At 51.6% G+C, this 21,381-nt stretch overlaps 1 protein-coding gene across 1 annotated transcript in view; it reads right to left on the bottom strand.

The window, feature by feature from the left end:
- Window positions 1-20,958, bottom strand: part of LHPP (phospholysine phosphohistidine inorganic pyrophosphate phosphatase) — a 134,572-nt gene extending 113,614 nt beyond the window's left edge. The window contains exons 1-2 of the mRNA XM_063101777.1: window positions 20,792-20,958; window positions 2,436-2,623 (exon numbers count right to left, since the gene is read on the bottom strand). Coding sequence (XP_062957847.1) covers window positions 2,436-2,623; window positions 20,792-20,916 — 313 coding nt within the window. The 5' untranslated portion in view covers window positions 20,917-20,958. The remainder of the gene's footprint in view (window positions 1-2,435; window positions 2,624-20,791) is intronic.
- Between the last annotated feature and the right edge of the window lie 423 nt (window positions 20,959-21,381).

Here is a 21,381-nt window from a genome sequence, read left to right as displayed (position 1 = left end):
CACTACCCTATAACCCAGTAATTCCACTCCTAGGTATTTACCCCAAGGAACTGTACAGGGATGTTCATAACAGATTTACTCATAGTATCCTAAAACTAGAAACAACCCAGGTATCCATCAGCATGTGAATGGATAAACTGTGGTATGTTCAGTCCATGGAACAATACTCTGCAATAAAAAAAAAATACTGCTGATACATGCAACAATATGGATTAGTACCAAAAGCACTACGCTGAGTGAAAGAGCCTTACACAAAGACAATTGTGAAAGAAAGGGTTAATTCAGCAGGCCTAGGTTGTTCAAACCCTGCACATTCTAAAGAGAGTCTTGGGACTGGCTTATTAGGAGAAAACTTCTGAGCCCCTGCGGTAGCCTACCTGATAAAAGGGGTTTTGTATGCTTAAGGCCTTGGGCTACACTATATTAGTTTGAGCTCTGGGGTGGGCTAGAGACTGAGTAGCTGAGGTAAGTCACATGGGAGCTGCATGTCTACATGACTGACCCTTAATTAAAACCTGGGACACTGAGGCTCCAGTGGTCTTCCCCAGTTGCCAACACTTCCCATGCATTGTCACACATCATTGCCAGGAGAATCAAGCATGTCCCAGTGCAAATCCACTATGAGGGGACAACTGAAAGCTCACACCCGGTTTCTCCTGGACTTTGTCCCATGTGTCTCCTTCCTTTACTGAGCTTAATCTGTATTCTTTTAGTGTAATAATCCATAACTATGAGTGTAACAGCTTTTCTGAGTCTGGTGAGTCCTTCTAGCAAATCATTGACACTGGGGGTGGTTTTGGGGGCCCCTGACACAATTACATACTGTATGATTCTACTTATATGAAATTCTAGGATAGTCTTATTTATAATGGAAAAAGTCAAAATAATGGTCACCTCTAAGAGGGCAGGGAGCAGGGACTGATGGGCAGGGGAGAGGTAACTTTTGGGGTGATGGTGATGTTCTAGATCTTGCTGGTGGGTTGAGTTACACAGGTGCATGCATTTGCCAAAACTCAGCAAAAGTACACCTGAGGTTTCTGCATTTCACTGTATGTAAATTTTACATCAACAGGAAAAAACTGGAAACAAATACTGAACTCTAGTTAATGATATGCTGAAGCATTTAGGGGAAGGATACCAAGGTCTGCAATTTACTTTGAAATACATCTAAAACAACATACATAGATGGATGGGGGGATGGATTGACATATGGTGAAGAAAATATCATAAAATGTCGCTGACAACATCTAGGTGATGGGTATAAAAATATTCCAAGTGAAAATTCTTTGGGTTTTGCTGTATGTCTGAAATTTTTCATAATAAAATGTAGGGTGGGGGGGGTGGGAATCCACCAACAATAAAACTTGAATAATTCAAAGTCTGAAAGAAAACATGGGTGCATTTACTGAAAACACAGATGCCGGGCTACAGCCAGAAGGGCATCTGCCTCCTCTCCGGTCCGGTCCTCTCAAGCTCTGCTGCCTGCTTGTTTGATTCGCTGATTGACACCACCTTCCAGGCAAATGCTAAAACTCCTTTCCTTCCCACATCTTCCACCCCCGACTCCCATGTCTAGCAGCCCTTTTCTGGGGGTTGACGGGAGAGAGAATTCCTTTAAGTCTACTCTCTTTGAGGACCATGTTCTAAAGACACTGGCGGGGTTCCTAGACTACAGAGAAAGGATTCTGAGAAAAGGGATTTCTAAAGGCCGGGCATGTCACCCTTCATTGGCGCCAGGGCTATGAATTCAACACTTGGGCCTCCAGGGAGCACTGTCCACCTCTGACAGCCCCCACTCTTGCCCTGGGAAGAGAAAAAGCATGCTTGCCTCTGCCCAGTGGTTTGTAAAACTAAAAACATCAAGTGCAGAGGAAGAAAGGAGGAAGGCTCAGTGGGACGACAGAAGTGTCCTGAATTCTGAAGCGTGGCTAATGTCTCTTCTTTTTAAATAATCAGAAGGTACCAGATAACACTATTACTTCTTCTTTGTTCCAAAAAAACTCCCCAGTGAGGGTCAAAGGGGCCCTTTTCTTGCATTCTGACCAAAATCAAGATGCAAACCTTGCTCCTACATCCATTTGCAAGCTGCACCAAAGAGCAGGGCTGGTTGTTACTGACACTCACATGGTTCACGGTTATGGGTGACGGATGCTGGAAAGCTACGGAACTCAACCTAGCTGTTCATCCTCCCTCTCTCTCTCGCTCTCTTTCCCTCTGTCAACAAGAGCTAGAATTTTGCCTTCTTGACAAGGCCCTGGCCCCTTGGTCTATCCTAGACCAGGGAAAGCTATCATAGGGTTTTCCTCCCATAAGACTCTGGAACCTGCCTCTAAGGACCCTCTGCTGTGAGGCTGGGGGATGAACAGAGCCAGGTCCTAACTCCTCCCTAGCTGCCAGCAGGAAGCCCCATGAAGTCCCAGGGCATGGAGGCCTACCATCATGGATGAGCAGGTGTGGCCGCAGGCCTCGCTCCTTCAGGATCTGGCAGGCAGCCGGTGCTGGGGCAGTCACCTCTCCCTCCGAGATGTCAAATCCCAGGCGCCGAAGCAGCCTCACCAGCTCTTCCCGGGACTTCTGTGACTCATTGGTACAGAATCTCACCTTCAGCTGAGACTGCTTTAGCCTGGGGTGGGGAGAAAAGTCAGGCTGAGAGTACTGTCAGCACGTGGAGTGTGCGGCCTCCTGGGGAGGCGCTCAGAGATGGGCACTTCTCCAAAAGCAATAGGTAAAGTCCCAGAGCAAGTCAGGTCACCATGGGTCCCTGAAGTGGCCCTGACTGAGCCCCAGGTGTGCTCAGGCTAGGATTTCTAAGCTGAAGCAGACCCCTTCGTAGGGGACCCCAGGCCACACCCCCACAACCTTCCTTTCCATCCTCACTGGAGTTGATACACCTAAGACTCCCCAAGGTTCTCCACCTGACATTTGTCCATGCCTCTCCCTCTGCCTGGGAAGCATCTCTGCCCCCTTTACCTGGGACATGTTACCTCTCCACCCGCACCAATTCTACTCCCCCCTCGATATACACTCAACACCTCCCATCCACCATACCATCCTGCTCAGCCTGACTAAAGGTCATTTCTGAATGTCCATAGCTATTTCTCTTTCTACACAACTAGCATGTCTACTTTGCACTGGAACTACATTTGTCCATGCCTTATTAACTCTGGATCCGTATTTCCCCAAAAGTGCAAATGCAGAGGGACCGCACTGAAGTTTGTCTTCTCATCACTGTCAGTGAAAAAAGGTTTGCCAGACAAAGTCTTCAGGGAAAGGGGCAATTGTGGGATGGACCGGACCCTCGGCCAACCCAGCATTAAGGTGAAGTGAGCCTGAGATGTGGCCGATTGTTGGCAACACCAAGAATCCTTCCCGGCTGCCTTCCCAGGAGACCTGCATGTCCCAGCTGCACTGGGGCAAGTTCTCGGAACACTAAGCCACAGAGCAGATACCTAAAGAGGCCCCAAATGAAATAACATTTCACCCTTCCACAGGCAATTACTGAGTACCTACTAAGAGCCTGGCACTGGGCTAGTGCATGGAACGTATTATGAGTGAAGGCAAGGTCCCTGCTCTCTAGGGACAGCCATGGATGGGCGAGGTAGGAGGCAGGCAATAAACAGGAACCCCCGTGAAAGAAGGGCAATTTGCAATAGAAAAGAGGTGCTATAAGAGGACAAACAGGGCGACCAGGTGGAGTAGGAAGGTCGGGGGAGGCCTCCCTGGGGAAGCATCTCTGGAGCTGAGACCCTCGGGAGAGAAAGCACTGGCTGGCCTGCAATCCAGCACAGAGAACAGCAGACACTGGGAGAACCAGCGCACAGCACGTCTGCACAGGGAGAGGTGGCTGGACAGCTGGTGCCCAGCAGCAAAGGGACAAGTGTGAGAGAGCAGTCCACACAGGCGGCAGGGTGGCTGGGTCCAGCCCAGATTATACAACCTTCCCTCAACAAACCCAGCCCCATCAAAGCAGCAGTCATATCTGGCATCTGCTTAGAGCCCCAGAGTGGAGTCATGGAAAAGACACCAGGCTGCAGGCCTGGAGGCCCTGAAGGCACTTTCAAGAAACCCTACTACAATAAACCAACTATGCTAATCGTCACCCAGCACTGTTCTCAGACAAGTCCCTAAGCATGTCCATTTCACTGGTCTCCAGAGATGCAGGAAGACATCTGGACTTCACCCATCCTTTTAAGTTGTATATTTTTTATAATCTAAGTAATACATTAATACAGTGTTAAATGCATAATTTATAATTTATAAATAAACATACGTAGATATATAAACAATAAATTCATATGCATATGTATATATCTATATGTATATATCTATGCACATAGACATATACATATAAACGTATATGCATATAAATATTTAAATATAAATAAATACACATAAATATAAATATACACATTGTTCATGTTTTGTTTTTACAGATGTGGCCCCAGTCAAAGGTGTCTGGAAGTAAACCAGTTATTCAGAACTATGGTTTAAAATCAACCTCTATTTGGGTAAGTGAGAAATAAACAAAAATTCAACTCAACCTCAACCCCAGTGATAACATAATTAATCCCATTTTACAGGTGAGAAACTGAGTCCCAGAAAGGTCAAGAGCTTTCTGTTCCTCCTCCTGAGGCTGAGACTTTGGGGACATGGATCCCAACATGGATCCTGGAACTTACAATGGAGTCAGGAACAGGAAATTGGTGTGCCCAGAGCTGTCCTATGGAGGGGAGGAAGGTCATGTCCCAGGGGGGTCTTAGAGAAGACTTCCTGGAAGATCCAGCTCTAACTGGAGTCTTGCAGGATGGACAAGGAGGTCCCAGGAAAGGGCAGGCCAGTGAAGGGACGAGCAGCCCACCTTCGTGGACGGGCAGGTGAGCAGGCCCCACCCTCTCAGGTAGAAAGAATGGGAACAGCCTGGGATACACGGAAGGGGCAGCTGGAAGATGAGGCTGGAGTGGAGGACCACTGAGAGGGCAGGGACGAGCCAGGCACCCCACTGCTGGGGTGGCGGGGGGACTCCAAATATCACCCTCATTGGCGCTGACAGAAACTGGAAACTAGGTCTCAGTCCAATGTCCCCTCCTCCAACCATCCTGTGTGACGCTGCCCCTGCTCCGTCTCTATCTGTCACACACTGTTTTTCTTTCTTTATAACATTAACCAGTATCTCCAATCATCTGATGCATATATTTGTTTATTGTCTTTCTCCCTGACCTACGCGGTCCATGAATTCAGGGACAGGATCTCTTCTTTTCACAGCATCCCCAGCACTTTCCACAGGGCTTGCTATGCAACAGCTCTGGACAGACATTCGTTGAATGACCGACTGATGGAAAAGCCTAAATGACTTCCTCTGCTGCTTCCCTGAGGGTGTCCCTGAGCCTGCAGCCCCCTCACAATCCCCTAGACAGAGAGACAGGCTTCAGTGGTAAAAACAGGCATTCCCCTGTGCAATGAGCCTCCACATCTCTCAGCCCTGGAGCTGACGGGTGCGATGCAGGAAAAAATCTGCACGTCTACTGACACCGGAGAACACAGACCGAGGGTCTGACAGTGTCTCCCTCAACAGCCCAGGTGATTCATCCCTTTCTTATTATTTGTCTTTCCTAATCAGAGGTTTACGAATTATCAATTACACTTAGTGGTTAATTGCCCTTCATAAAGAGAGCTTTTTTATTTTTAAATTAGGCAGTTAATATATTGTAACTAATAGCATCACCTTGTAACGTTATGGATAGATCTTCATAGACGGGTGCTGGGAATGTGTGATTCGCACCCAAGTTAATGGAGCAGTTGAGGGAAGAAGTGCAGGGGGTCCCAGGGGACTAATTACTGCTAATGAATGATGATGTGACCTTCTCAGAACAGTGAACAATCGGTGTGATGGTGAGATGACAGTGCCTCACATCTGTCATTCCAAGCACAACTTCAGATGTGGGTAAAAAAAGAGTAAATCACAGAACTCACGTCAGGACACTTAAGCCACTGGCCTCCTTTGAAATATTAACGTGAGCTCATTTAAATATATACTTTTAAAATAAAAGTTCTAGTTTTAGAGATGAAATCTGTCCCTGAAAATATAGTGGGAAATGCGTGGGTGAGCCCCTCCTCCTGGGTCCTGTCCATTGGTGCCACCTGACCCCACTCCCTTTAGATGCGTCAGCACAGGCCCTTTCTGAACACCAGGGACCGGCCAGTCCCAGGGTGCCTCTTCATTATTTTAAATTACTGATAAAAGTTTATTGAAACAGTAACATGGTAACACAGCACTGTGCCTTTGTTCAGTGTCCTTGATCTGACTTCATCCTTACGGCCCTGACACACATCCTCAAGGCCAGGTGCCTGGCTCACAGGTGGCCCTCACTAAGTGCACGAGAACCATTGTCCCCACCCTAGAGAGAGCAAACAGAGGCTCCGGGAGGCAGAGACTGGACCGAGGCCACCAGCTTGTAGGCAGCAACTCTGCTCCCTCAACAGTCTGCGGTGGCGCGAGCGGCCCCTGAAAAGCGAGTAAACAGAGTGGGTGCCTTCCCGGGGCCCAGCCCCTCAAATGGAAACCCTGAGCCCTGAGCAAGGCCCAGCAGCACCAAGAACACAGGCCCAGCTCTGCTGCAAGGTGTCCTGCAGGGAGGGGTGTATGTGGCACTCTGAGATGGTGCGTCGAGCCACAATGGTGAGGCCCTGAATGGCCAGTGCTATGGAATGAACTCTCCACAAAATTCCTGTGTTGAAGCCCTAACCCCCAATATAATGGTATGTGGAGATGGGGCCTTTGGGAGGTAATGAAGGTTAAACGAAGTCATGGGGTGGGGCCCTGATATGACAGGATCAGTGTCCTTATAAGAAGAGACACCAACCAGCGACACCCCTGCACGCACATAGAAGAGGTCAGGTGACTCAGAAAGATGGCCGCCGCCTACAAGCCTGGAACAGGGCCATGAAACCTGCCATGCTGACCCTATGATTCCAGGCTCTAGCCTCCAGAACTGTGGGGAAAAAGTCTATTTTTTAGGCCACACAGTTTGAGGTACTTGTTACGGCAGCCAAGCACACTAAGTCAGCCGAGGAGCCAAACCCTCGGCATCTCTCAGTGGGGCCTGCTACCAGCTGTCACAGATTTGGCCATGGGAGGCCTGGAATACATGATCCCAGTGTCAGGACAGCCCAAGCCAGGCACAGTTACAGGGCCCGGGCACAGCTTGCAAAGAGCTGCAAAGAGGTATTCGGCATGGGGCAGGCCCAGCTCCAGGACAGGCTGTCACCCCCACCCCCAACACCCTGCGGGGCCCTGGCTGCCCAGACAGCCCCTCTGAGACACAGCACACTGCCCCTCTCTGGGAGTCCCGGGGGAGCGGGGATTTGCTCCCACTTCCTGCAGCCTAACTGGATCTTTGAACTGACCTTTACCTCATCCCGCAGGCGAGGACAAGTCTCTGAGTGACAACGTCACCTGGTGCAATTACCGTGCATCAGATGAACTGGTCCCTTACAAATCACCTCGGACTTTACACATCTGCTGGCTGTCGGCATCTGCCAGGAGCGCTCACCCGAAAATAATGGAAACCCTCTCATTACTGTTCCACAGTAGGTAAAGTGTTAGGACAATTACTGGACATCCTGAGTGACCTTGGGACAGCTCAACAGCCTGCCCTCTCTGGCTGGCCAAGCGCTTGGAAGCTGCAGAGAGCCAGAGCCAGGGGCTCCCTTGGGGGGGTCTGGAGGGGAGGCTGGGCAGGAGGCGGGAGTCTGCCAGGGAAAGAGCAGCACAGGACCCCTCCCGGCTGGTCCCTCCCCTCCAGCCCTTGAAATCTATCACCTTTGTCTGACCCAGAGGCCCTCCCCTCACCCTGAGTCTTTGCCTTCACCCTCCCCTAGAGCCAAATCTTTCTCATCCTTCAAGGCCTGGCTTGTAGGTCCCTTCCTCTGGGAAGCCCCGGGCCCTGCCCTGCCCTGGGCAGCACCCATGCTCCCGCAGCTGGGCTTTCACAGCCCTTGATGCTGCTCTGGGCCTCAGTGGTGCAATCTCCTTCCTCTGCCTCCTCCAGCAGCTCGGGACCCCTGCAGGGCCAGGGCATCTTACTCAGCATGCTGCCTATGCCCAGTGCTCCAACAACAGGTGTCGAATACACAGCTGAGCAGAGCAGAGCACCTGGGGGCATCCTAGTGCTTGACCAGCCCACATCCCCAGTGACCAGAGCCTCAGTTTACCAACATGGGTGCCACCTTGGTGTCTCCTGGGTCAGAATATGAGGCTTTGGGTACCAGGGTTACTGAGGCCAGAAGAGGGGCCAGCCAGGTGCTCAGGGGGGCTACATTAGGCACAGGGAGCTGCTGAACAGGGCCACAGGGGACCCTCGGGGGCAGTGCCAGCAAAGGGCTCAGATCAGCAGTTCACAGGTTAGATGTGCTGCCTGGTCCACAGAGTGAAGCTCAGATTTGGGAAATGACAGCTCAAGGGTTCACAGGCATCCAAGACCGGCAGGAAGTGACTGGCATTTTCCTGCATTAAGTTTGCCTAGATGATCTCTAGAATTCTGCCAAATATACCTAGCACGGTATATTTTGCTCTCTCCAGAACCCAGCATGGTGGACGCTTTACTGGGAGAAGCACCTAACTGATCCACATTTCAGATTTGAGAGGCTCACTTGGTATCAGAGAAATACATTCCAGGAGGAAAGGCGGGCATGGAGGTGGCAGGGAGGGGCGTTTCCCCCATCAGGCTTCCAGCCTCCTTAACCCACCAGATTGCTCCTGCCTCTGGGGCCACAACTCAGACCTGACCTGGTGCGGGATGGAGGGTCCCTGTTACTACTGAAATGGGAACCAGCACAGAAAAATAAAAACTGTGCCTCAGTTTCCTCAGAAAGAGGAAGGACGGTGACAACATCTCAGGGGGCTGTTGTGAAATAACATGCAGGTGGCAGCGCCCAGGCCCTCCGCAGCCCCGATGGCACTGAAGTATCTTTAATACCGAGAGTCCTTGGCAGTGCCAGCCATTGTCTGATTTGAGATCATTGGTTGCCTCCCTTTCAGAAAGCAGGGGAGATAGGAAACACACATTTGGAGAACTGAAACCTGCAAAGTGCTTATGTCCTCTAGGAGCCCAACTTTTTAAAATAGAAGGTCAAACAGGAGCCCTGTTGAGCAGAGCAGAGTTGTTTTTCAGTAAATAACTAGTTATCGGCATATATCAAGGGACGCCCACGCTGGCTTGGGGATGGATGTGGGCCAGCTCCCCACGTGCCCTGATGTGCCTGAGCTGGGGTCAGGGAGCTGCCCATGATCACAGCAGCTACAGAAAGACTCCTGCTCCATGGGAATGGGGTCTGGCTTCCAGGCTGGGGTCTTGCACCTGCCCTTGACAGCCAGGCGACCACAGCCAGACTCTTGGGGTCCTTGAGTCCCAGCCATAACATGGGGCAATGGTGGCACCTGGCCTCCTGGCTCTCCAGGGCTAGGCACAGAGGAGACCCTGCAGCTCCTTACCTGTGCTGGCGTTACCCCCAGCCACCAGCTCTGCTGGGGCCTGCTGCACTCACCCCTCATCTCCACTAACCTGTGCACGCCTGCAGCTGGGCTGCCAGCCAGATCCCCACCTCACCATGTCCCTCCCCACATCCTGTGGGACACTGTTGTGCAGCCACACATGTCTTCGTGCCCTCAGAGTCCACAGTTTGGACGTAGAGAAGAGAGGCAGTGACACAGTGGATGAGCCCTGGCTGGGACCCTCAGTCCGGGCCAGCAGGTCAGTGACCTCAGGGAGACAGTGACCTCAGCAGACCTGCGGCAGGCCCCCTCCAGGCCTCTTACGAAACATGTGGCACACCTTCCCCGTGTCTGTGCCCTCCCTACCTGCCTGGCAGGCATGTTCTTTCTATGACGCACCCGAGCCACAAAGCTCTGGTCATGGAAACATGCTGAGCCTATGAGCATCAATTTAATAGTAATTAATAAACATGATTTAAAACTAATCTCTAAACGAGAATCTGCAAGCCAGAGGAGACCTTGGAGATCATCTGATGTAAGTGGCTCATTTCACAGAGCTGGAGACTGAGGCCGAGAGAGACATGAGGGGCCTCAGTGTGTGCTGGGGGAATCATGGGGCCTCTCTACCACTCCTCAGCCCTGGAAACTTGGCCAGCAGCCACAACAGGCTGCTCCAATGCTGAACACTGCGGGGGACAGAGGCCAGGCATTCCAAGGGTAAGGTGGGGCCTTGGCTCAGAAGCAGGCACACCTCCTCCCTGAGTGACCTGAGTCTTGTCACCTAACCCTCTCCAACCTCATCTTCCTCCTCTGTGAAATGAGGCATGAACAGTAGCTACAGGACAGGGCTGTCATGAAGATCACATTTAAAAAAACAAAGAAACAAACAAATGGGAAGCACTGGCACTTTTCAAGTACTCAATACATGGTAGTGATGACTAGCGTGGTGACAGTGACAATCACATCTCTGACAAACCCAGTGCTACCCTCGAAGCAGGTACACTCTGACATGAAGCCAAATGCCAGGTGAAGCAAGGACAGCAGGAGGAGTTCACAGTGCACTGCCTGGGGGCAACCTTAGAAAGAGGGGAAAGTTCCAGCCTGGCCTGGTGGGTTCGTGGACACCCAGGACAGAGGGAACCCCATCAACAGCCCCGTCACCGGACACTTTCCCCCACTGGGCTTTACCCACTCGTTCACAATGAATCTTTGTGACAATCTGAGAGGAGGGTTCATATGCCCATTTACAGATGGGGACCTGCAGTTAGGAGGGTCTGAGTGACTCGCCTCAGGGCAGAGTTGGAACGAGAATCCTTTTGTGTTGGCCTTATGAAAATATACACAGATGTGACAAATACAACTCCTGGGGCAGAACTGAGTGCTCTTGTTTTGAGTATGCACCAGGTTCCACAACTAAGACTGCTATTTGCAAAGCAACCCCCTCCTCAGCATTATCTGACCCTTCAACAACACAATGCTCCTTCAGCTGCTAGATCTGCTAAGTAAAATGTTACACCTGTGACGTACTCTTACAGATCAGAATGGAGGCAGAAATAAGCGAAAGAACTTGCTCGAGACCACATTGCAGCCATGGGGCAGAGCTGGGACTGGAAACCCAGGCTCTCACCCACCAGAGCTGACATCCATCACTTTTTAGGTGAAGGATAAAGCTCTGTGACAGGCAAGGGGTGGCACCTGCCCTGGCACCAGCCCCCACTCCTCCTTAAGGTGTCTTTGAGTAAGCACTGTCACCTTAGGCTCCTCTACAAGCTGGACAGTGACTTACCTGCCCCCAGGGGTGTGGGACATCACCCTGCACACCACGGCGGGCAGGCATGAGCACTGCTTTGCCAGTATGGCTTTGCTGTGCGTCCTTGGGGCACTGGGGCAGGGTTGGGATTCTGTGTGCTTCTTGAGTCACCTGTGCCACATGAGCCTCCTAACTGGCCGCGGGCTTCTTGCCAGAGGTAGATCTGCTGGGTAAACCAATAACTCCATCCCAGAATCCCACCCTGGCTGCCCTTGATTTCCACAGGGTGTCCCCTGCCCACCAAGGCTGAGATCAGAAACCAAGCAGCAGACCTCACTCGGGAGAGCAGCACCGTGGCTAGCGTCCTCACACGTCCACCTGACGTCCCTCAGCTTCCTTCCGCACAATTCACGCATGTTGTGGTTAATCTGCCCCAGATAGATGGGGGTCTGTATAAGTCAGCGTTTTCCAGAGAGAGAGAATCAATAGGATATGTTATAATTACATGAGAGGGATTTATTAGGGGAATTGGTTCACGCGACTGTCAAGAAAAGTCCCACGACAGGCCGTCTGTAAGCCGGATGCTGGCAGTGTGACTCAGTCCAAGTCCGAAGACCCCAAAGCCAGGGAAGCTGATGGTGTCCTTGATGTAAGTCCTGGAACCCAAAGCTGAAGAGTCTTGAGCTCTGATGTCCACAGACAGGAGAGAAGAGTGTGTCCAGCTCCAGCAGAGAGAGAGCCTCACCTCTTTCCTCTGTCTTTTGCTCTCTCCGGACCCCCAGCAGACTGGATGGTTCCCACCCACACTGAGGGTGGGTCTTTTCCACCCAGGCCACTCAGACCCTCATGCTAATCTCTGCCGGAAACACCCTCACGGACACACCTGAAAAGACAGCTTTACCAGGTTTCTCAGCATTGCTTCATCTAACTCAGTTGACACCTAGAATTAACCTTCACAGGGTCATTGTGTTTCCTTTCTTACTTTTTCTTAACAAAAATGGTATTTTATACATATAATTCTATAGCCGTTCCCTTAGCATATACAACATTCGTGTCATATAAACTAATGTCAACACCAAACAGAGCTCACTTCTTCCCGGCTGCACAGTACCCACGGCCTGGACAACCACAGCTTCTTTACTCCTCTCTCCCGATCAGTACTCAGGCTGCTTCCAGCACATAAAAAACTATAAACATATCAACTGGGTTGTGCGGTCACTGCCCCAGACTCCAGCACTGTTACTCAGCAAAACACTTTCATCATTTTCACTGAATGACCGCATAATCAACGTTACAGATTTGAACCTGGGAAACAAACTATTCAAACACCGCCCTTTCATCTATTTTTTTTTGGGGGGGGAGGGTGAATCTTATCCCAAGTTCAATTTGGGGGATAAATGCTCTGAGGCTACATAAGAGTTCAAAACTCCTGGCTCAGGGACCTGCAAGGGGTCTCTGCCTCCAGTGACCATTTGTGAGCTGTGAACTAAGAGAACACCTTCCCTGAGCAAGGAGGCAGGGGTGGCAGTGGAGAGTGTGACGGGTGGGCGGGTGCCCAACGACTGCAGGAGCATCGGTGAGGGTAGGGCTGCATCTCGAAAGCTGCTGTGCTTTGGGCGAATACAAAGGAAGAGGTCTGGAAGGATCCACCATGTCCCCATAGGGAAGTGACTGGGACGGGGCTGGTGACGGAGGACTTGGACTTTTCACTGTATATTCACGTGCGGGTGGGAATGTTGGCAAGAAGGAAGACACCTATTTCTTAGGAAGCTTAAAATGTTGGTATTATAAAGCAGAAAACACAGAGCCTGGGATGAGGAGGGCACAATGCTCTCCCACACCCTCCCCCTTGTCTGCAGATGACGCGGTTCACCTCCTGACAGCGAATGGCATAAGGGGCAGCACGTTCTTGACAAACACCCCTTGTCCAAGGTCCAGGCTGTCAGGAAAGCTCCTGTTGGCTTAAATAACCTCAGACAAATGGCCCTCCCCCTGCAATATCCCACAGGGCCCTTCTCTGGCTGGTGCTGCGCCACATGTGGGGGTTGGGATGAGGTAATGCAGGTGGAGCTCCAGCCCAGGCCCCAAGTTCTTGATTATTATTAAGTAGTATTAGTATTAGTACTTTTGCTAATTCTGGGGCCCATGTCCCTAGGGCTGATGGTACCTCGGCAGTTGAGCATCGAGGAGAAGGTCCTGAGGTGCGAGGACTTGAGACAAAGTTCTCCTGGCCCTGGTCCCTCACTGCTCCAAGACCTGCCAGGAGGCACCTGTGTTTTAACAGGGTCCCTAAGGCTTCGGGGCACACTAGAGATGGAGAGGTGCCACTTGGAAGGATGGGTGGTGAGCCTGGCTCAGCAGCACCAGGGCAATCCGGGGCGGTCCTGGGTAGGAATTGCTTTATGAGGCTGCCCAGGGCCCAGGCTGAGCCTGTTTCCTTCCGCCGGCTCCAAAAAGGTGGGGCCAGGCCTGGGCTGGGCCAGCAGATGTGCTTTAGTGGCCCGTGACAGGATGCAGTAAATGCCCACTGCCTTTCACATGCTGATGCTTCAGGGGCCATCGGGTGAGAGCTAGCCGCTGTGCCTTTGTGCTGGCCGGTCTTGAGGCTGGCCTCTGCAGCCCCCGCTGTGCCTGGCCTCGCCTCTGAATAGCTCCCCTTGGGGAGCCCAATCCACTCCAGAATGGGCTCCAATAAAGAGCATGTCAGGGGGGACCCAGGCTGGTTACAGATGTCCACCTCTGACTACGCCCACCCACAAGTCCTAGAGCAGTAAGTGGGCCCCGCCCAGCCAGCACTGTCCCTAGCACTCCAGGAAGGTGCAGCAGGCAACCTGGGGACCCAGAGCCACACTGCCCGGGAAGGATGAAGGGCAGAATCAACGGGGCCTCAGAAGCCAGGGCCTCCTGTTCCTCCACCTGCGCTGCTCTTAGCCCAGCTCCTTCTGTATCTTCAGATCCCAGCTCACCCATCATAGGACCTGTGAGGCCATGCACCCCACCCCCGGGTCCCCACCTCCATCTGACACACTAGCCTTCCGGGTGAGCACTGTTTACTGCCCATCTTCCCTACTGCAACATCAGCTCCACCAGGGCAGGGGTTTCCATCTGCCTTGCTCACTGCCACAAGCCCCCAGTGCCTAGAATGGTGTTCCAGTACAGCAGAGGCACCCAGTGCCTGTTTGCTGGGCATGGGAGTGAATGCAGGCATGCATGCATGCATCCTTCATGAGGCCTCAGCTGCTTTTTCTACTTCTGCCAGTTCTTGAATCTCTCAGACCCTCAGTCCTTGAAGAGGGGAGGACACCCCCTACCCCAAGGGCTGGTGTAAGGACATGGTGGGGGGTAAGCACCTGCCTCACACATGACAGGCCTCCCTCAAAGAATGGTGACAACTACTATTGTGGTTGACATTGGTTTTAAAAGCTGAGTTTACCCTCCCCATGTGCTCTGCATCCCACAATAAGAATGTCTGAGGACCCCTGTCACAACAGAAAATTCAGGAAGAGGGATGGTGGATAGTGAGTGGACCCCTCCCAGGCTCACAGAATGGAAGACTCTGCCTGGGAGCCCCCAGTGCTGGGAGCTGCCGTGGAGACGCATGCTCCGCCCAGGACCCCAGGTCCCCCCATCCCTGCCCATCACACTTGTCCCTCTGCAGGGCTCATCTCACCCTACGAACTTCCTTTGAGCTCCCTCAGGCCTTCAAAGCAAGCTGTGCATATCAAGGAGGCCGCAGAGTGAAAGGTGCAAAGAAACCTCACTCTAGCTGCAGAAGCCACACAGGCCAGCCCAGCATGCTCCCCCTGGCAAGCGGGTCCTGTCCCGTGAAAGATTCCTGGTCGAGTCCACTCCCGGCTAAGCCATCAAGAGAGGAAAATAACAGTGTCCCGTATCTGTGGAAAATCCCCATGGAAAACTCCAAAAGTAGGCACATTTTACTGGAAGGGGAAGTTTCCTGCACTACATTCACTGCCCCTGAGGGTCTGGACACGGTTTCGTGCTTCAGTCACAGCGTCCACGGGCACGTAGTGGGGGCTCAGGGTCATCCATGAGCAGGATGGGCTTCCTGGGCCTAAGCGTGAGGGGCTGGCCCTATGGAGGCTGGGCCTGGGTGGAAGGGCCTTGTCCTTAAAAGCTGCCAGAAGGAAAGGAATGTCAGCAGAGAGCCAGAGGGCACTGCCATCTGGGCAGGACAGGGCCTTGTGGGTGCTGGACCCTTAGGGGTCTGTGTGACTGGGAGCCGGGGGGAGAGGCACGGAGGCCACTTGAGAAGGTCCCAGTGGACCAGGCAGAGGCATGGGGACCAGGTCCTCTGGCGTGGGAAGCCACAGGGTGTCAGAGAGGTACCAAGGTCACTTGACAAGGTCCTGGTGGACCAGGCGGAGGCGTGGGGACCAGGTCCTATGGCGTGGGGAGCCCATGCGATTCCAGGCCATCACCTCTGGGCCCCCAGACAGCACAATGATAAGATCTCCCAGGATGATGGGTATGATGCTCCTCAGCCAAAAATAATTCCACAGGTTTTTGGGATGGGAGCTGTTTGCCTCTCAGCTACATAACTGGCTGTGGCATATTTTAGGACTGTTGTTTATACTACTGTTAGATTTATACGGTGTATCTGTTACCACAGACACCCCAGCTAGATAAATCTGCAGGAATTAATCAAAACAAAACCCTCCTGGAGATTGGTCAGAAGACGCCAGCACAGAACCTACAGAGGTTAACAGAACTCTTTTTAATGCCACGCCCTGGAGTCTCTGCAGGCCTTTGTTGGACAGTTCTGTGTCAGGCTGGGAGCATCTAATCAGAAGCTGTTAGAGAGAAGCCTTGGCCATCTGCAATGCCCCCTTCTCCCTCAAAGGATTCCAAGTACAGGTCTGGCACAGCAGTTAGGATCATGGCCCCTGGGTCAGGCAGACCAGGGTTCTAGCTGCCCCTGTGCCTTCCCAGCTCAGAGGCCTGGGCAAGCCCTCACCCACTCCAAGCCAAAGTTGCTCCTGCTGTTAAAGAGGGACTGTTAGAGGGACTAAATGAAACAGCAAGAGGAAAGCGCTAGAGCCTAACAGATAGTGAGTGCTCTTGGAGAGCAGCCACATTGGCGGCTGCCGGGAGACACCCAGTGCCTTCTCCTGCCTGGGAAGTGTGTACAGCAGACCCATGTCACTGACTGGAAAACAAGGGCTCAGCAAGTAGCACCGGCCTTTTCCAAGGCCACTGCTGAAATCCATTCTATGTTCCTTAGCAGAAGGTATGTGGGGAGGGACTCAGGCTTGTCTATATCCTTGATCCTACTTTACTTTAAAGGTTTTTTAAAGGTGAAAATGACCCTGCTGAAATGAAAAGGACTGACAAACCCAAGTGTGGGTGAGGACACGGAACAACCAGGACTCTCCTACACTGCGGGCTGAAATGCAAATTGGCACAACCACTTTGGAAAACTATTCTGCAGCATCTACCAAAGCTGAATATCAGCTATCTTACGACCCAGCAATTCCACTCCTTAGGTCTGCACACTCCATGGATGCACACCCAACAGAAGTGCATCCACGTGCTCACTAAAAACATGTTCTAGAATGTTCATAACAGCACTGCTTGTAATAACCGACCATGGGAAACTTTACTCCATCAATAGGAGATTGGATAAATTGTGGTATTCACTCACTGGAGCGCTGCACAATAATGACAATGAACCATCTACAACTACGTGCCACAAATATGAACAAATCTCTCAAACATAACATTGAGTGAAAGAAATAAGGCATAAAGGGGAACATACTGATTGATTTCATTTATATAAAGTTAATAACAGGCTAAACTAATCTGTGCTACTAGAAGTCAGGATAGTGGTTACCCTGGCAGTGGGGCTGGGGTGGGGGTGGGGGGTGGCGAGTAATTGCCAGGGAACATGGAGGAGGCTTCTGAAGTGCTGGTTACACAGGTGAGTTCAGCTGGTAAAAATTTACTGAGTTTTACACATACAATATGTGCGTTTTTCTATATGTATAATTTACTTTAATAAGAAGTAAAGCATGCACAAAAGGAGTTCCTGTATTAATAACAAAGAAAATGATATTCAAATGTTACACTGTTTTGGGGTCTACTGTGTGCCAAGCCCTGGGCTAGGAAGTTGGCACACGCCACGGGCCATCGTGGCCCCTGCCCCATGCCCCCCTCCCTGGCTGGTGCTCAAATCGGACACAGGAAGCCACCTTCATTTCATGTTCTCCCTGGACCCTGCAATATCCAGTATATCAGCAGGTCCCATTGGCCTCATTCTGAATCATCCCTTGAATTCATGCCCCTCTCCCCTTCTCCATGGCCATCTCCCTAATCCAAGCCCATCAGCTCTCCCTGGACCACCGCAACAGTCACCCAACTGGTTACCCTGTTTCCCCTCTTGCCCCCTACCTCCTGCCCCATTCTCCACACTGCAGCTGGAGAGATCTTCTCAATATATTTTTAATTTAATACTTTGAATGGGAAATACAAGTACATTTGCATGACTCAAAAACTTTAAAATGTGGACATACAAAGTTACACAGAGAAGAGTCTTCCTCCCACCCTCTCTACAACCACCCAGTTCTGCCCTCTTGCTGGTCTTTACAGATTCTGAAGTAGCTCGTGTCCTTCCAGTATCTCTATGCAAAAACAGCAATAGGAACACAAACTTGCATTTCTGTCTTTTTTACACAGAAGACAGCACCCTGTGTGTGCTTGCTGTCTTCACTGGCAATATGTGTACACATTGCTCATTATATGTACGGGGTGCTAGGTCCTTTTTTTTCCTGCTGTATGGACAGATGGACCATAATACTCCCCACTGATGGATGTTTGTGCTGTCTCCAGTCTTTTGCTATTTCAAAAGGTGCTGCCATGAATGACCTTGTACTTATGTTATTTCTCTTGTACAAGGTAGGACAAATTCCCAGAAGTGGAGCTGCTCATAGATAATGCCAAATGTATCTTCCACAAGCAATGCATGGCAGAGTCTGTTTCCTCAAACTCTTACTTAGAGAATGCATTCTCAAACTTTTGGATTTTTGCCATTTTGTCAAATTGACATCTCAGTATAGTTCTAATCTGCATTTCTCTTATTTGAGGAAGGCTGAGCATCTTTCATATGCTTACGAGTCACTTGTCTTTCCTTTTTTGTGAATTGTTTATGTCCTTTGCCCATATTGGTTGCTGATTTTTTGTTATTTCTACATTTTGAGGCACAGATGTAAAGGACTTCTCTCACTGCGAGATTTCAAAGGGTCAAACGTGTCCCCCAAAACTTAATGTTTGGAAACTTAATCCCCACTGTGACAGTGTTAAAAGGGTGGGAAATCCTATTATGGTAATTGAAAGGTGGAGCCTTAAAGAGGTGATTAGATAGTGAAGACCGTGCCCTCGTGAATGGATTAATCCACTGATGGCTTAATGGGTGGTCATGGGCGTGGCTATGATGGCTTTATAAAGAGAGCCAGTGAGAAGCTTAGTCTCTCTCTTGCTCAGCCCATTCCAGCCATGTGATACCCTAGTCATCACTGGACCCAGGAGAGAGTTCCCACACAGGAGGCCCTCACCAGATGTGTTCCCTGGACTTTGGACTTCCCAGGCTCCAAAGCTGTAAGAAATAAATTTCATTTCTTTATAAATCACCCAGTTTCCGGTATTCTGCAAGAAGCAACAGAAACAGACCAACACAAAAGGAATCTCCCTTTCCTTCATTTGCACTTACATGTTTTCACTTTTTACATTTAACTTTCTTTGAAACATAAATCAGCCAGCCTAAAATCTTCAGCAACTTCCTACCACTCAGGATGAAATCCACTCACCGTTACGTGGCCCTCAGTCCTTGCCTGGTGTGGCCACTCTCCCCCTATTCCCCCCAGGCACGTGGGACTTTCCAGCTCCTTGAACATGCCAAGCTCCCTCTGCCTCAGGACTTTGAAGCTGCTGTTCCTTCTGTCTAGAATGCACTTCCTCCACCTCTTCCCGAAGATGGCTCCTTCTAATCCCTCTGGTTCAGTCCAATGAGTTCTCCTCAGAGCTATCTCCAGCCCCCTCTCTAGCATAGACCCCCCACACGCCTGTCACACTCTCTCGGCACCCTACTTTCTCCACATCGCTGGTTTACTCATTTGTGTGCAGGTTTACTGTCCATCTCCCTCCAGATGTGAGCCCCATGAGGCCTTGTCTGCCTCGGTCACAGCACTGAGACTCTGACATTCTCCTTCAAATGAAGCCCACTTCACCCCAAAACACAGCCCAGTGGTCTCCGCTCCATTCCCATAAGTGCCGCCCACATAATGCTCTCATCTATGACAGGCTAGCCTAAAGCTTTGGGGTTAATGAAGAATAAGGTGGAGGCAAGAAGGCACTTAAACCTGGACTTCACCCAACCCTGAGGGCCAACCCCAGAGTGGAGGGGAATCTCCTAGGTCTGGGCTGCCTTTCACACGTGCTCCTGGATGATAGGTCCCCCATTCCAAACTCCCAGACTCCCAAACACCTCCTGCTTTCCCATGCAGGACAGTTTGGGCCTCTGTTATCTCAGTGGCTCCCATCCATATAGACTGGTAGAGTGGGGTCTCTGAGAAGGACCAAGAGGCTCACTTAACTGCCATCTACAAGCCGATAAACCGAGCCCAGAGAGGTCAGGCCACCAAGCTAGGGTGCCTAGCTAGTGATTCCAGGAGGCGAAGATCTGTGCCATTAACCCTTCCCAACCACCCATCGGCACCATTGCAGTACTGGCTGGAGACATCCAGGTCCAGTGCTGCCAACCACAGTCCTGGCAGTGTCTTCCATGGGCAAGACTTGCTGGGCCAGATGCCCGCTTCCTCCTTCTGTCTAAACCAATGCAGTCCAATAGAATTACAATGCCAGAAACATTTGTAATTCAAAGTTTTCTAGCAAGCACATTAACAAAGGTCAAAAGAAACCGGTGGAATTCATTTAACATATTTTATTTCATCTAGTGTATTAAAAGTATCATTACTTCAACTTGTAATCAACATAAAGCGATGTTAATGAGCTATTTTGCATTTTTCCCACTAAATCTTGGAAATCCAGTGTGTATGTTCCACTTACAGCACATCTCAGCTCAGCCTGGCCACATTCCAAGCGCTCAGCAGCCGCACGAATCCAGTAAGGGCCGCGCAGCTCTAACCAGCAGAGGTCCAGCACGAAGGAGGGGAGGTGCCTAAACTGAGTGTCCCCCAGCACTTGACCCTCCCTGTGACAGTGCTAAGAGGGTGGGCGCTTGAAAGGTGGATCCCTGAAGAGGTGATTAGATTGTAGGACCATGCTGTAGTGAATGAACTAATCACGGTGGTCCGGGGCATGGTTTAGAAGGCTTTAAAGGAAAGTGCATGAGAACTGAAGGCCGCGACCCTCCTGCACCCAGGGATGCAGCGCGGTCCTCCAAGGGCGGGGGCGGGGCCGGGGCGGGGCCGGAGTAGCAGCCCCGCCCCGTCCCCCTGGCAGAGCCCGGAAGTGGCCGGTGGGACCCACCTGCACGCAGAGCTCGGCGCCTACCAGGCACGCGCCGGCGGCCCACTCACCTCGCCACAGCCTCCACGGAGCCGGCGATCGGCGCGCCGCCGCCCGCGCCGCCGTCGTACAGCACACCCGAGATGTCCAGAAGCACCCCACGCACGCCGGCCAGCCGCTCGCCCCACGCGGCCATGGTGCCCCGCCGTGCGCCTCGACTGCCGTCCCGACGGGCGGCTGCACTCCGCGGCTGCGCCCGCCGCGCAGGGGCGCCTGGGAAGTGTAGTCCAGGGGGCGGGGCTGGCGGGAAGGGCCGGGCGCAAACCCGGAACCTCGGCGCTCACCGCGCACTGCGAGCGCTGCCTCCCGTGCTCGGGGTCACGCGTCCCCGAGATAGCGTGGTTGTCGGGGGTCTTCTCCCCGGTAGATCGGCGGACAAACAGCAGGAAAAATGAGTCCCTGGGAAACAGTCATCCTTAAAAATCAGGGCAAGGTTAAGACAAGAAGGCACCCGTAAGAACAACGAAATGAAGGGAACGGACTGTGCCAGCGCTTCGCAGGGGCTCTCATCCTGTGGCGGGAAAGTGTGACCGCCCTGAAAGCAGCAGGGACGGTCGGACCCAGTGTTGGACAGTCCCGCGCCTGACAAGCGGCGCTGAGG

The sequence above is a fragment of the Cynocephalus volans genome, chromosome 7, assembly GCF_027409185.1.
Source record: "Cynocephalus volans isolate mCynVol1 chromosome 7, mCynVol1.pri, whole genome shotgun sequence".
In the NCBI taxonomy this organism is placed as follows: domain Eukaryota; kingdom Metazoa; phylum Chordata; class Mammalia; order Dermoptera; family Cynocephalidae; genus Cynocephalus; species Cynocephalus volans.
This window is presented reverse-complemented; position numbering and strand designations above follow the sequence as displayed.